This window comes from Balaenoptera physalus, assembly GCF_965194825.1.
Source record: "Balaenoptera physalus genome assembly, chromosome: 4".
NCBI classification, from domain to species: Eukaryota; Metazoa; Chordata; class Mammalia; order Artiodactyla; family Balaenopteridae; genus Balaenoptera; species Balaenoptera physalus.
The window spans coordinates 77,936,308-77,952,469 of NC_138891.1; the positions used below are offsets into that span (position 1 = coordinate 77,936,308).

General features: G+C 51.9%; 1 protein-coding gene across 4 annotated transcripts in view; it reads left to right on the forward strand.

The window, feature by feature from the left end:
• Nucleotides 1–16,162, forward strand: part of SEMA5B (semaphorin 5B) — a 121,610-nt gene that overhangs the window by 99,714 nt on the left and 5,734 nt on the right. For all 4 annotated transcript variants that reach the window (XM_082459481.1, XM_082459480.1, XM_082459482.1 and 1 more), the window contains 7 exons: nucleotides 3,579–3,641; nucleotides 4,011–4,109; nucleotides 4,557–4,770; nucleotides 5,437–5,722; nucleotides 8,075–8,210; nucleotides 9,385–9,592; nucleotides 9,702–9,909. In XM_082459481.1, the coding sequence (XP_082315607.1) occupies nucleotides 3,579–3,641; nucleotides 4,011–4,109; nucleotides 4,557–4,770; nucleotides 5,437–5,722; nucleotides 8,075–8,210; nucleotides 9,385–9,592; nucleotides 9,702–9,909 (1,214 nt within the window). The remainder of the gene's footprint in view (nucleotides 1–3,578; nucleotides 3,642–4,010; nucleotides 4,110–4,556; nucleotides 4,771–5,436; nucleotides 5,723–8,074; nucleotides 8,211–9,384; nucleotides 9,593–9,701; nucleotides 9,910–16,162) is intronic.

Here is a 16,162-nt window from a genome sequence, read left to right on the forward strand (position 1 = left end):
GATACTGGAGATGTGTTCTACCAAAATAAGCAAGTAATTCAAGAAAGGGGAAACACAGGATTCAGCAAACAGGAGAGGAGTGGAGGTAAGTCCCAGGTTAACAGCAAAACAGGAGACCTCAAGAGCAACCAGGTCATACTGGGGCAGAAGGCTGGAGGCTGGCAGGAGGAAGAGAATGGGAATTAATAGGTTATCTGAACCATTTGTGTGTACAGTTGTTAGCAGATGATATTGAGAGGGACTGTTGGGCATTAGGGAAAAATCAGTGATAGGTATGTTGTAAAACAAGCCAATGAAGAAAATCAAGACAATTATACAGTCCAGGAAAAACAAAACGTTGGTCAAGAAAGGATACCTCATCAGAATAGGCATATTTCATTGATTCTCAGAGGCATATGTTTTCACATTTTACTGAGTCTGAAGTCAGGCCATGTCTTTCTGTCAAAGGCATCTTACAGTCACCATTGGCCAGACCACAGTCCTGATGGAGTTGTCTCTACCTGTGAAGGTGTGAACTTGGTCATTATTCCTGGTGTTCTCACCCAGCAACAGCCACCCATTGATATCTCAGCCCACAGACCATTTTAGGATCGTATGAAGAGGGACTAGGAGTCCTGGTTTGTCAGAAAACCTTCTGTGGACACCTGCTGGTAAGATCAAGAAGGTGCCAGCATTCAACCTGCAGAATGGGGGCAATGACTTGGAAGAAAATTCTGGAAACCAGAGAGGAATACTCTTGAAGAATTGCTGCATCACTGGCTTCCTGGGTGGTTCAAAAAACGATAGTCTAAAACAAGCAAACAAACAAAACAACAGAAAATGAGCACTGATGACAATAGAAAAGTGATTCAGAAGAGATGAACTCTGAATTCAGAGAAGGTTTAAGAATATTTAATTAATTTTGCTTACATTTTTCTTTTTTGTGTGCACAAGATTAATATATGATTAAATATATATCTAAATAAGAGCACTTCCAATAAGCTTACCTTAAAAATTTAAGTAATAAAGGAGTGCGGCAGTATGTTTTCTTTCTTCATGGTTCCTATTACGATAGATGGTGTCTTACGTTCAGTGAAATCTGGGGTTGTAGTTGGTAGCAGTGAACAATTTTCACACATTCACAATAAAGTAAATACCGGTGTTGATTTTAAAGTATTAAATAATTATATTAAAATATTAAATAATTAATATTACATAATTATAATGGGAGGACAGGGAGAGGGGAAATGTATGTGTGCTTTGGGGTGGGGGAGAATGGGGATGGGTAAGTGGAAAAAAATCTTCACCTCCGTAACAGGAAGTCAGAAGATGAAGTCTGAGATTGACACATATTTTTGAGAAATTGGATTTAAAAAAAAACACATACAGAAAAATAGCTAAAGGAGTCTAAAGTAGTTTCCTTGGGAAATGGGGCTGGGGTGTGAGAAGAGCCGGTTGCTGAGGGCTTCTTAAATTACTTTTTCATACTGTTTAACTTTTTCAACTCTGCGCATCATTATTTTGATAAAAATAATTTTTAAAATAAAAATAAATAAAATGACTCAAGCCTGTTCTGTGCTGTTATCATTATAAATATACATGTTCTTTTCAGGCCATATGTTCTAACTTTTGGTTTGAGAAATCTACTCACTGTGAGAGGCTGCAGGATGTAACAGAGAGAGCTTAGCTCTACTGTCAGCTGTCTGGGTTTGCATCTTGGGTTTGTTGCTTACTAGCTTTGTGACTTTGGGAAAATTGCTCAGCTTCTCTGAGCTTCATTTTCCTCACCTGTAAAATGAAGAGAGAGGTGCGTCAAGTGCCTGTCCTGGTGCTCAGCTCCATGTGACTGTCTAACACCTTTTGATTGTACACAGCTGTCCCCCATGAGCCCCCAACCCTCACAATGGGATTCCCACCCCCTTAGAAATAAGGCTGACCCCTTTAAAGTGCCCTGGTGCTCAGGGACCCCAAGGCCCCAGCAAGGCCCCTTTGTCCACACAGTCCCCCTGCAGCCACCCACTGTCCAGAGCTTTAGGCCTGGACATCTGCAGTATATGTGGGTCATTGCCCTTTTCTGCCCCCAGAGGCCCTGAGTTTCCTTGTTCATATCCCTCTTTCTTCTCACATCAGACTCAGTCTTGGAGCTGATGTGGTGCTGAGTATGACAATGCCTCCATTGTTCCTGGCCAGAAGCCCATGGCTCTGTGGCCAGATGCCAGGGGTCATTTGCCCTTCTCCAAGGTCTGGGAGCAGAGACCTGAGCTCCAGGCCTGGCACGGCAGGATGAGCCCAGCCTGGTCATGGGTCTGATGGAGGCATGACCAAACTCACCACCCAGCTCCTGAATCCAGGGTCTGCAGAAGTCAGCCCTCCCACTGCCCCACCAGGCAGGCGCCCTGGGGCTGTGGGTGAGCTGCAGCCTGGACGGCAGAGAGCAGCCCAGCCGCTCTGGCTCCCAGCACCTCTTCCCCTCCCACATCCTGGGTCCTGGAGCTCGGCAGGCAGTGACTGCACGCCTAGAAGGAGCTGTTAGAAATTAAAAGCAGGTGGGCTGTTTTTCCTTCTTTCTTTTCCTTTTTCTTTTTTTTTGGTTTGCCCGTTTGGATAGAGAAGCTGCTTGCTCAGGGCTCCCTCTCCCAGGACAGGTAGGCAGTTCATGTTTATACATGTGACCCAGAAGTATATAATGAGCCACACTCCAGGGCTGACACTGCCTGGACGTGAAGGGTATCACTCCTCCCTCCAGCCGCTCTTCGGTGACTGGGAGTGACATCTACTCTCAGAGAGCAGATGAAGGGGAACGGGGTTTTCTGGGTGGGGACAGCCCTCTCCTAAAGCCCTGGGCACTGGAGAATATGCAATGTCCTCTGAGTCCCTGAGTGGAAGCTGTGTCCCCAAAACATGACCCCACGATAGAGCATGAGTGATACTACAGGGAAACAAGGAAGCAGCCTGTACAGAGGTGGGGCGAGGGTAGCAAGTAAGCAACGGGAAGTCCTAGGTCCTTGAGGCAGTGGGATGAAGAGGAAAAAAACACATGGCCTTTGAACCAGGGATGTGGGTTCCAATCTCTGCTCTACCACATACCAGCGGCAAGTCATGCAGAACTTTGCAGGGTTGTAGTGGGCAGGTGAAATCAATCTCCTGTATCTAAGATCGGCCGATGTAGCCTTTCTTCCCTCCCTGCCTCCCATTCATTCGAGGGACATCTGGCACATACTGGAGGCACAATTCCGATCTCCCACTCAGGGCCTGGGGTGGGAATGAAGGTCCTTGGCCACTCAAAGTTCCTTGGCTAACCTGGGGAAGGAAGGGCTGGGGAGGTCCCAGGCCAGAGCCGCGTGGGGACGATGTGGGATAAGGCGGTTTTTACTCCAGGCTTCCCTGACCCGAGGAGGTGTGGAGGGTTTTGGGCTGAGGGGGTGTCTCGGGGTAAGGAGTCTGGCAGCCCTGCCGGGTCCACGTGGATATTGTGCGAGGAACCTTACCCTGCAGGCCGTGGCTGGCCCTTTCCCAGCTCTGTCCTCTCCAGCCACGGCTGCTGCCCCCTCTGGCTGTGAGTGGCACAGCCGTGTGATGTCTGTGTGCTCCTCCCACAGGCCACAGAGTGGGCCTCCAACGAGGACACGCGCCGCTCCTGCCAAAGCAAAGGGAAGACCGAGGTACGTGGCCTTGGCAGCCAGGGGCCTGGCTTAGAGCCGGCGGGAGGCTTGTGGTTGTAGGGATGGAGGGGCACCTTGTGGGCACGAGGCCACCTGCATGAGAGGCCCAGCCTGGAGGAGCCAGGGGCTCCTGGTGCAGGTGGGGATGCAGCCTGAGCATCTGAGTGGGCGGTGAGGCAGGGAGCCGGCCTGGGAGGGAGGTGGGGGGGAGGGGAGACATCCACAGATGCAACCTCAGCTTCAGAATGGGGTGGATCTGGAGCAGAGAAGAGTGCTTTCGAATATTTGCGGTGCAGTGGAGGAGGGAAAGACACACAGCTCTGCAGCTGGAGAGCTTGTGCCTCTGTTACTTCCCCTTTCTTGCTTCAGGAGGAGTGTCAGAACTACGTGCGAGTCCTGATTGTCACTGGCCGGAAAGTGTTCATGTGTGGGACCAATGCCTTCTCCCCAGTGTGCTCCAGCAGACAGGTGAGGGCTGTGCAGCGTCAGGCAGACAGAGGGGGACACCAAGAGCTTCTCTCACTCAGGCACACAGCCTTGGAATGGGGCAGTCAGTTCAACACAAAAACCAAAACGAAAAGGATGCCCAGTTAGATTTGAATTTCAGGTAAAAAACAGACAGTATGTTAGTATCAGTATGTCCCAGGCAAGATTTGGGGCATCCTTACACTAAAAAATTATTCGCTGTTCATCAAAATTCAGCCTCACCTTGGAGGGCCTTGACTCTTGGTACACCTCTCCCTCCATGATGGCTGCTCCCTCAGAGGGACTGTGGGGTGGGCAGTGAGGAGGAGGGGGAGGGAAGCAGAGGCCCAGAGAGACCAGGGACCCAGGAGGAAACAAATCTCTGGGGTGGAAAGAACAGGCAGCCCCAGGGCCTCGGGGAAAAGTGCCCCATCTCCCCATCATCCCCAGGTGGGGAACCTCAGCCGGACCGTGGAGAAGATCAACGGTGTGGCCCGCTGCCCCTACGACCCGCGCCACAATTCCACAGCCGTCATCTCCTCCCAGGGGGAGCTCTACGCAGCCACGGTCATCGACTTCTCAGGTCGGGACCCCGCCATCTACCGCAGCCTGGGCAGCAGGCCACCACTTCGTACCGCCCAGTATAACTCCAAGTGGCTCAATGGTAAGGAGATCCAGCCCGGGGGGCTCCCCTGGTCCTAAGCCAGCCAGCCCACCCTGACCCCCATCAGTTTCCTTCCTGCCCAACCAGAGTGGGGCAGATGGTCGCCCAAGGACCACAGCATGCTGGAGAGGGACTGTGGATGAAATCACAGATGTCCTGAGGACCCAGAGCAGATAGAGGGCAGGCTACGAAGGGAGAGAAGGAGTTAGAAATTGATGAGGAGGAAAGGTTATGGGAAAGAAGAGATTGGAGGAGGGTGATTTGAGTTTCTTGCCCCTTGGAGTTGAATCCCTGCTTCTCCACTAATGAGCTGTGTGGCCTTGAGCAAGTACTTGACCTCTCTGGGCCACAATGGTCTCATCTGTAATATGGGGACGATCATAGTATATACCTCATAGCTTGTTAAGAGGATCAAACGGGTTAATCCATATAAAGTACTTATAACAGTGTCTGGTACACAGTGAGTGCTCAGTCATCCGTGTTAACTATTACTATAACTGCACTTTGCATTGGAGGTGGGAACAGGGTTAGAGCCCCCAGGTCACCAAGCTGGTGGGGGGTTGTCAGGATGCCCATCTGAGGAAATGGAAGTAGTCAAGTACTCCCAGCTCTGCCCCCTTCCTCCCTCCTGGCCTGACCCACCCCTTGTTCCTCTTCTGCCCCCAGAGCCAAACTTTGTAGCAGCCTATGATATCGGGCTGTTCGCGTACTTCTTGCTGCGGGAGAACGCGGTGGAGCATGACTGTGGACGCACCGTGTACTCTCGGGTGGCCCGCGTGTGCAAGAACGACATGGGGGGCCGGTTCCTGCTGGAGGACACTTGGACCACGTTCATGAAGGCCCGGCTCAACTGCTCCCGCCCGGGCGAGGTCCCCTTCTACTACAACGAGCTGCAGAGTGCCTTCCACCTGCCGGAGCAGGACCTCATCTACGGGGTCTTCACCACCAATGTGTGAGTCCCTGCCCTCCCCCACCCTCCCCTGGATGTCAGGAATGCGCTCTGACCTGCTTCGAAGCCTGATGGCTTCGGGCAAGTCCCTCTCTGAGCCCTTGTTTCTCTTTCTGTAAAATGGGGATTACTGTGCAGTGCAGAAGTGCACTGGGTCCTCTGAGGATTTTGTGACTTGCTGCCTCTGGAGAGGTAAGCATTTGTTCTGGGTTGCTGTGACGGGCAGGCCTAGGCCAGATATGAGGAAAGTAAAAGGAGCTGGATTGTGGCTCCGGGAAGGAAGAACTTGCTGGTGATGAAAGTGAAATAGGCTGCCTTCGATGAGGGGATGGCAGCCCCAGGAGGGTCCAGCAGCTGCCCATCGGGGAGGCTCAGAGGGGACTCTTTACCCTTCCAACCTCAGGACTCCATGATCCTGCTAAATCTAACTATCAGAGTCTTCTGGCAATCCCGACTGCCCTGGAAAACACAGGCTGGGAATTAGAACCCCTTTTGTTTCCTAGGTGTGAGGAAGGGTAACCCCCATGGAGATCATGAGACCCTCCTTCCACCGTCTCTTCTGTGTAAAGGCTGACCCATTCAGGTGATTTTTTTATAGAGAATGCTGAATGGGCGGCAGAGACCAAGAAACACATTTGTTGTACAGGATGCTGTGCTGGGTTCTTTGTAAGGACAGAAACATATGAAGCATAGAGTGGAGTTTGCTTATCTAGGGCCCCAGATAGCAGGCATTGGATGAGGGCCAGGTTAGCTACAGGAAGGATAGTCTAAGGGGATGGGCAGGGAGGAGAGTAAAACAGGGAAGCTGGAGCAGAGAAGCCATCCAAGCCAGGGGACAGACATGCAGCACAGCCCACACAGGCCATGAGGTGACAGCGGGGACTCAGTGACCAGCCCGCTGTCAGCAGCAGAAGGTGGGCAGCCGTGAGCAAAGGGCAGGAGTCACTGGAGAGGCATCAAGGGAAAACAGCAGCATTAGTGTAGACTGCAAATTGTTTGTGTATCGTGCACCTCACCATGCCCCAGGTTCTTGTCATGGTGGAGGTCAGGGGGATGGGGGACACACCAGTGAGCAAGAGCAGACCTGACTCTGCCCACAAGGAGCTTACATTCTCGAGAATGGCCAGTTTTAACTGTAATGAATTCTACAGAGGGAAAGGGCAGTGTGCAGAGAAGCTGTGATCAGTGTGGAGGGTCGATGATCAGGGAAGGCTTCCTGTAGAAAGTGACATCTATGGGATGACTGGGAATCATCCTGCAGCTAGGGGAGAGGAGCATTGCAGCCCGAGGGAACAACATGTACAAAGCTTGGGGTGGGGAAAAATGTTTGAGGAACTGAGAGGAGACCCGTGTGGCAGGAACCTGGCGGGTGAGGAGGCGAAAGACAGGAGAGTCAGCCGAGGGGTGGGCATGGGAGGATTATGCCCGGAAGGGCCTTGTAGACTGCTTTAAGGGTTTTGATCTTTATCCTAAGAGTGAGGAGACGTTATTGGAGGGTTTGAAGGAGGACAGGGACTAGCTCAGATGTGCATTTTGTAACACTCACTCCGGCTGCTGTGTGGATAATGGATCCGAGGAGACCGGACAGGCTGCAGGGACAGTGCAGCATCCTGGAGGAGACAGTGGGGACTGCGACCAGGCAGAGGGGAGCGAAATGCACACATCTGGGAGAGGGACTGAGCGCAGAGAACAGCCCTGGAAACACTTGGTGTAGTGGTATCCTCTCTCCGAACTGCCCACATCAGACTCATAGAAACGTCTGAATCCATGACTGAAAGGGATCTGAGAGGTCATCTGGCTGCGGGTGGTGGGCTGCAGCATAGATTACTGGTTTGGCAACGAAGTTGTTGTTGGTTTTTCTTTTTTTTAAATAAAATAAATAAAGCAGAATTGATTGGAATAAAAATATCAGAGTATAATGTATTTAGTAAGGGTGCATATTGTTTCATGAAAATTCATTGCAAATGTGTATGTGTGCATGTATGTGTGTGTCCTACTGAGCTGTAATATAAAATATATTTCTTACAGTGGGCCAGGGACTAAAATGTTTGAAAACCATTGACTTTATTTGACCCTCCCACTGAATAAACGAAGGGGATGAGGAGGTAACACAGAAGGATCCATCAGGGCTTCTCATCAGTGGGTCTTTCTTTCCCGGAGGCTTTCCACGGTGTGAAAACCATGTTTCCTCCTTCTGTGATACCCCTGTGGCGCGGAAGGCACCAGAGTCATCATAGGTGCCTAGTAAGCCTTGGAGCTGTGCCATGCTGTGATTTGACAGCTGGCCATGGGATTTAAGGGGAAGGTGCCGAGGCCTCCAGGGAAGGCAGCATGCCTCCATCTCTTGCCTTTCAGAAACAGCATTGCCGCATCTGCTGTCTGCGCCTTCAACCTCAGTGCCATCTCTCAGGCTTTCAATGGCCCGTTTCGCTACCAGGAGAACCCCAGGGCTGCCTGGCTCCCCATCGCCAACCCCATCCCCAATTTCCAGGTACAGCTTCTCCTCCCCTTTCCCTCTCCTCACATACCACCCTCCCCCAGACTACCAGCCGCAAGCTGATTCCCAACTACTTAGTGCAACCACCAAATGTGTCCCTGCTGATCTATGCCCATCTGTGGGGTCTGCGATGGTTCCCTAAGAGGGTGGTAACCTCAAGACTGTGGAGCAAGAAAGGGAGAGTGGGTGGGATGCAGAACAAGGGGGCCTGCTCTGAGCCATCTCTAAATGTGACCCCTCACCTCCAGAGAGGCAGGGAGGTGGGACCTCAGCTCTACTCAGTGTAGGGAACCAGGAGAGCAGTCACAAGCTATGTGGCCAGAATTCAGGGATTTTTAGCTGGAGTTTGCTTGCAGTCTACCCAGTATGGGTACTAATGCCTGGAGGATCTCTGAGCACCAGGAGTGGTCAGAGCCCGGCCATGGGTGGTGTGAGCATCCCCAGTGTGGAGAAGCGGAAGTAGCCACGGGACAGAGAAAACTGCAGATGGGTGATTTGCATATCCATCCAGCTTCCTGACCAGGAGGCAGAATGGAGCAGGGAAAGACCTCAGGCTTTTCAGTAGTACAATCCTGACCCAGATCTAGCCCTCTCTGTGTGACCTTGGGCAAGTCACTCAACCTCCTTGAGCCTCTTTACCCTCATCTGGCACATGGGGATAATACCATCGACCTCATAGATACGCTGGAGGGTTGATATGCACCTGAGGTGGTCCGTAGAATGTAGTAGGTGCTCAATAAATGGTAGTTGCCTTCCAGCTTTGGTTTAGAAGGCGTAAGAACCTTGAGCTGATAGGGACATGGGAGAAGGAAGGCAGGGCTTGGCCCAACATGGGGGAGGGGCACCTACAGCGACAGCATGAAATAACAGGACACTTGTTATCCACACTCATATGATCAGTTTCTAGATAATCCAGCCCCCCTTTCATCTTCCTTGTCCTCTTCTCCATCCCTGGTAGGTCCCTCATCCTCCGTCTTCCCAGCCCCATTTTCCCTTAGTTCCCAAAGATGAGGCATCTTCCTGGAAGAGGGTGCAGGGCACTTAGCGGGGGATTTTGGGGGGCGGGGAGCAGGGATTGGAGAATCAGAGTCTGGGTTGCGAGGAAGGAGGGATACGGGATCGCGGCAGCCCGGCGGCTGGGCACGCGTGACCCGGTTCCGCGCCGCAGTGCGGCACCCTGCCCGAGGTGGGCCCCAACGAGAACCTGACGGAGCGAAGCCTGCAGGATGCACAGCGCCTGTTCCTGATGAGCGAGGCCGTGCAGCCGGTGACACCGGAGCCCTGCGTCACCCAGGACAGCGTGCGCTTCTCACACCTCGTGGTGGACCTTGTGCAGGCCAAGGATACGCTCTACCACGTGCTCTACATCGGCACGGGTGAGGCCGCCCCGCCCCGCCGGCGCTCGGGGTGGGAGGAGGTTGAGCGGCAGGGGCTGGGCAGCGAGGTTCCGGGGCCTTTAAGGCCACCCTGATCTGGCCCCTCCAGAGTCCGGCACCATCCTGAAGGCGCTGTCCACGACGAGCCGCAGCCTCCGCGGCTGCTACCTGGAGGAGCTGCACGTGCTGCCCCCCGGGCGCCGGGAGCCGCTGCGCAGCCTGCGCATCCTGCACAGCGCCCGCGCGCTCTTCGTGGGGTTGAGCGACGGCGTGCTGCGGGTGCCGCTGGAGAGGTGCGCCGCCTACCGCAGCCAGGGGTAAGCGGGCGCCGCGGGAAGGCGGCCGGGCGGCCGGGCGGCCGGGCGGCCGGGCGGGCCTCCAGACGCAGATCCCTGCCGATCGCGCAGGGAGCTGGCGGTTAAGAGGTGGAGCTTCGGAGTCAGGTCGTCCTGGGGTGGCATCCTGGCGCAATCTCCAGTTGTGTGCCTTTGGACAAGTCATTTAACCTCTCTGAACCTCGGTTTCCTCCTCATAAAGTCTCTGCAGGGTTTTTGTGAAGGATAAGTGGGATAATCTGCCGAAACCACTTATCACTCACCTGGCGGATATATGTGCTGAGCAAACGGTGGTGACTGTCGTTATCCCTGTTGGCAAGCCCACAGTTAGGGCCTGGTGGCCGTCTCTAGACCACTTGATTTACTCTCAGTCCCTTCAGTTCAGAGAATGGTCTTTATCTTTGAAACCACAGCACTTGCTATGCAGATGTGACGGCAGATAGGAGATGATGCTTTGAGTCAGCCCCAAGTTTGCTTCTGTAACTTCCCCACTTAGAAGAGGCAGAAAGGCCTGGCATGGATGGGGTGGAGGTGAGGAAACGTGTGGGGATGGGACGTTGGCTTCCCAACAGCTTCTGCAATCAGTTCTCCATACCTTAGCTTCAGGTGGATTCACAAATTTGGCAATAATGACATTGACGTTAAAAGGGGAAACAAAAGCCTATTCCAAAGCCAAATGCAAATGTATCTCAGACTCCTAAGCATGTGAGGCTACCCTGAGCTGCACCCGCTCATTTTGGAGATAATTCAAAAATTGCCTTTAGCTGGCATAGCCACAGCCATGTGGGCTCCTGTGGCCTTTGCAACACAGGGACCTCCTGGCTGTGCCCATCTGTCCTCAAGATTTGGGAGACAAATGGCATCCAGGCTGCCAAGCATTGTTTTCCAGCCCCGGTGGAGCATGCTGGGATCTGAGCAGAGGCCTGGAGGGCCAGGGAGGAGGCTAGAAGGTCATGGTGTGACAGCGGGGAGCCGGGGGCGGGGGGAGGCGAGTGCAGTGGGCAGGTACCCAAGCTTCCCTCAGCCCCAGCACAGGGCTCCATCAGCAAAGCACCAAACATTTGCGAAGCCCTCCCATGCTCAGAGCACTTCACAGGGCTGTCGGTGTGAGAAGAGGGAGGCAAGATGAAATAGGTCTGGAACACTCTCATTTCCCTCAGGGCTCTAGATGTCTGGTTGGGGAGAGAAACCTTGGCCTGAATCTGACATGTGGGGAGAGAATGGGGTGCAATGGGAGGGACTTGCGTGGTGGAATTCGATATACCTGGGACTCCATCTCAGCTCCATCATCTGCCAGCTATATGATCTTGAGCAAGTTACTTACTTAACCTTTTGAGCTTTGGCTTTCTCCTGGGGAAAATAGGAGGAAATGTGATGAAGCAGATGGTGTTTACTTTTGGCAGAGGAGTTGTAAGGATTGGGAATAATGCTCACGAAGTGCCTAGTCCAGCGAGTCATCATTGGTAGCTAGTGTCCTTATTCCTTTTTTATCTCCGCAAATGCATTTAGGGGCCCTCCAGTCTCCTGGGCTCTCTGGAGTCTCAGAATTTGTGACATTGGATACAGACAGCACTGCTTGGCAATGAATCATGGCATTTCCCTCTTATGTTCTTCTTTAACTGCTGTGTCATTATTAAACTTTTCACAGGTACCGTGTTCTTTAAGAGGTTGTAAATCCTTGAAGGCAAGCCCAATGTCCCAGTATTTTTTATACTCCACCAGGGGGCCATGCCCAGCCCCAGACACAAAGTGGCCTTCTACACATGACTGATCCTGCAGTTGATAGATTGCTTGGCCTGAGAGCAGGCTGGTGCAGGAGAGGAGTGGGGAATGGGACTGGAAAGTGGATTGAGGCCAGCTGAGAATGCCAAGGGAGGATTTTGACTTGAATCCTGTGACTGGGGGCACTGAAGTGGTCTTTGAACGGGGGAGTGGTGTGATGGGCAGTGTGAATAGGTGTCTTACAAAGATCAATCAGACAGTGGCGAGCAGCATTGTCTCGGGGCAGATGGTTGGCCAGCGTGAGCTGCTGTGGCTCTAGGCCAGATATGACGTAATGGGGTCTGCAGTGGAACGAGAGGAGGGACGATGCCGGACGTTTCCCCATTCACGTGGTGCTGCAGACAGGGGACAGGGAGTTCGCGAAATGTGGCCAGGTGGAACAGCAAGGTAGACAGAGGTCAGTTCGGGGTCTGATACTTTTGGTTTCCTGAGTTTGGGATAAGAGGCCTTGATATGTACAGTGGAAACCCTGCCATAAAGCTATAGGTGGATCTAAAATGTGAGGTCTCATTACTGCAAAGTTATAAAATGACCAGAGTAAGCCCGTGCTGCCAGCAAGCTGTGTGCTCCGGGAGTCTGGGAGCCAACTGCCCATCACACTGTATCAGAATTTATGCTGTTGTGAGGCAGTTTGTCACGGGGTTTTACTGTGTCCCACGAGAGACATTTCCTGCTTCTTTCCTCATTCCTTCCAAAGCTGGCAGGAAGCTGAGGGGGGGTAAGCAGAGGCCCCTTCAGGCCCGCTCCTCTGTCCAGAATGCTGGGGCTTGTCTCTAGCACCCTCCTTTCACTCAGGCAAACCTCAGCCCCATGGGGCACGACCAGGACCCTGGCCTGGCCAGAGAGACCGGTGCTCCCAGGAGGAGGAGCAGAGGGAATGAATGGCTGGCTGGCTCTACAAAGCAGGTGTTTTATGTATGAAGAACTGCCCCCTTCCTCCTTCCAGCACGCCTTTCACGCTGCCCTGGAGGGAGGGGCCCCTTATTGCCAGCTTATCCCAACCTCCCTCCCTGGCAGGGGGTCTGGGCCCCGTTCCACTACCATCTTAAGTAACGGCCACTTGCTCCCAAGCTCCACCCTGGACAGCTCCCATTGTGAGATTATTGCTACGCGGTGCTGGAATACGCCTGCTTGCAAATTCCACCATCCACCTCTGTCCTGCTTTGGAGCCCATGACATGAACCTGTTGCCTTTTGTAATGGCTGCTTGAGACACTGCAGTGAAAAAGACATGATGATATATTATTGGTCTGATGGCTGCTTTTATGAAAGGAACTCTAAACTGCCACCCACTCCTATAGTCAGAGACCCACTTTAACTCTCCTCTGCTTGGAGCTTTAATTTTATTAAGAACATTCTCTGCTCTGGAAGCTCTGGAGTGGCCTTTGGCCAAAAGCAGCAAATGTGGACAAGAAAATAGCTCAGGCGCTGGTGCCAGGGGAGTCTTGCAGGTCCCCTCAGGCAGCCAGGACTGGGGCAGGGCAGGGCAGGGCAGGCGTGTCCATGGAGAATCTGGTCTCCTCTTTCTTCTCTGGGAGAATTGAGAGCAGGAGAGGCTGAGGGTGAGGGATCCTGAGTGAGGGGCTGGGGCCAGCATCTACTCTGTGTTTTTCTTCACTCTTTTCTTATCCTGTCATGGATTGGAAAGACAAGGCACTTCATCTCTTGGCTTGAGAACCCTGACAAAAGTGGCCCTGGAACAGCAGGTCTAATGCTGTTCATTGCAATCACCTGAGGAGTGTTTCAAAGACTCTCGTGCCTGGGCTTACTCCAGTCCAGAAGGCCCAGAAATAGGGTTTTTTGTTTTGTTTGCTTAAGCTTTTTAAAAGATCCCCAGGAGATTCTAATTTGTTGTTAAGACTGGGAACAACTGTTCTAGAACTGGTTAGGCCCTAGATGAAAGAAGTAGCATGAGGCAAATTGCATCCCTCCAGAATCTTTTGTTTTTATCTTGTGTAAATCAATTCAAATTATCTGCTCTCATCCATTCTCTCTACTGGCAGACATTTGTTTTCGATGGATAGAATCGTATATATGTATGTATGTATGTATTATTATTATTATTAATCACTCGTCATGGCTAGTTTTTTTTTTAACTATTTAATCTATGTTGCTTATAAAGTGCCATATCAGTGCTTCTAGAGTTTGATGCCCATTTCTGAGAACTGAGGGAAATACACTCAGGAGTGGGCTTTACTGAGTTCTGATTGGCTGAATCTGCTAGCAGCAAATTTGACCCAAATGTCAGCCAGTAAGCAGAACCTCAAAACCACAGGATGCTGAGACTACTTTTGCACATGTATTGTATTCAGTCCTATGATGTCTAGTTTGATGTATTTGCTGGCGAAACATCCCTAAATCAAACCATTGATCCCAAATGAAAATATGAGCACCTGTACATTGTATAATTCACACAAATTGCCCTTGAGAGAATAAAGTGGAAACATAGTCTTGAGAAACAGATGAGTGTTCTGGATTCCCAGGTGGGCCAGGGTATGTTTACTGGGGTCCAGCGAGGCTGTCACTCACTGAAACCCCGCGCATCGCCTCCTTAATCGAAGGTCATGGGTTGCTGGAGAAAGGGACAACACTGTCTTTGCCCTCCTCTGGCAACAAGGGGGAGACCCACCCTCTTCTTCTTTTTTTTTTTTTTAATTTATTTATTTAATTTATTTATTTTTGGCTGTGTTGGGTCTTCGTTGCTGCGCGCGGGCTTTCTCTAGTTGCAGTGAGTGGGGGCTAGTCTTCACTGCGGTGCGCAGGCTTCTCATTGTGGTGGCTTCTCTTGTTGCGGAGCACAGGCTGTACGCACGCAGGCTTCAGTAGTTGTGGCACAAGGGCTCAGTAGTTGTGGCGCACGGGCTCTAGAGTGCAGGCTCAGTAGTTGTGGCGCACGGGCTTAGTTGCTCCGCGGCATGTGGGATCTTCCCGGACCAGGGCTCGAACCCCCGTCCCCTGCATTGGCAGGCAGACTCTCAACCACTGCGCCACCAGGGAAGCCCCACCCTCTTCTTTATAAGGTCTCTGTATAACCTCTTTTCTCTTTGGTCTACTGAACTCACTGAAAATAAAGAACTCACCTGACAGGTGACTTTCCCTGAAGCTTCAAGAGAAAGGAAAGATTCTATCCTGGAGACACCAAAAGGGGCAGCCCCTTGACTCCTTTGTGTATCCCTTTAGCCCTGGGCAGCCTTGGTCCCTTTGGCCAAAGGAAAATCCCTCTGCAGACTCATGTCATCGCATGGGCTCCCCCACCCTCTTTGTCATCCAGCACCTCCTTAACCCCAAACCTCTTCTGCTTTCTAACCTCCAATCACTGCCTCACTGTCACTCTCAGTGCTCTCCTAGGCCCTCTGCAGCAGGCCCACTGCTGTGGAGCAGCCAGGCCTGGCCAGAGAGGGTGGAAGTTGGCGTAAGGAGGCAGAAGGGACCCAGCGAATCCCCTGAGCTTGGCAGTGGGCTCTCTGGGTGTTGGAGGGAACTTCCTTCAGGCTCCAGAATCTGATGTTCTGTTTACTTAGCAATGGACAGCAAATCCTGATTCCACAATTCCCATATTGTTTTTCCCCTCCTTGGAGTCTTACCAGTAGAGATTTAACTTTTGTTGTTGTTGTTAAAAACTGTAGAGGATACAATGACTAAGTCAGAAGTAAAAAGGGAAGAGAGGAGCCTAGGTTATGAGAAGTGGGGGCTTTGGCACATGCATCAGCGTGTGAACCGTTACCTCTCCTGGCTCATTTGAGATAGACCTGCCTGGGAATGGGGACCTGGGATGTGACCCCTGGCTCATCCCAGCCGGAGCTCATTCTTATGATGCCAATGCATTGGACTCTGGGTCCTGCCACTGAGCAGCACAAACATGTGGATGCCCAGGTGACCCTGGACTATGCCCAGGTGTCCCCTGACCCTGCACCTGTGTTTTGAGGCATGGGCTCACATTCACTCAGTGTGTGAAGTAAGACACAGCCTCCAGCTGGGAGGCAGGAGCATGAGGGGAAGAGTGTGGTGGGGGGCTCTAGGTTCTAGCCCCAGCTCTGCCATGTACAGTTTGCGTGATCTTGGGGAAACGCCTATTCCCTCCTCTGTGACTGTTTCCTCCTCTGTGACTGTTTCCTCCTTTGTACAATGAAAAGGTTGTTTTATGAATCCCAGTGATTCTCAGTCTGGCTCCCATTAGAATCACCCTCAAGCTTTTAAATCCCCAACCCACCCACCCAGAAATTCTTGTCTGGGGTGGGCTCAGGTATCAATATTTTTAAAAAAGATCCTTTAGGAACTTCCCTGGTGGTCCAGTGGTTAAGACTCTGCACTCCCAATGCAGGGGGCCTGGGTTCGATCCCTGGACAGGGAACTAGATCCCGCAGGCCGCAACTAAGACCCGGCGCAGCCAAATAAAAAAATAACTACTATTTTTTTTTAATGAAGGAAAATTTTTAAAAAAAGCTCCTTTAGTG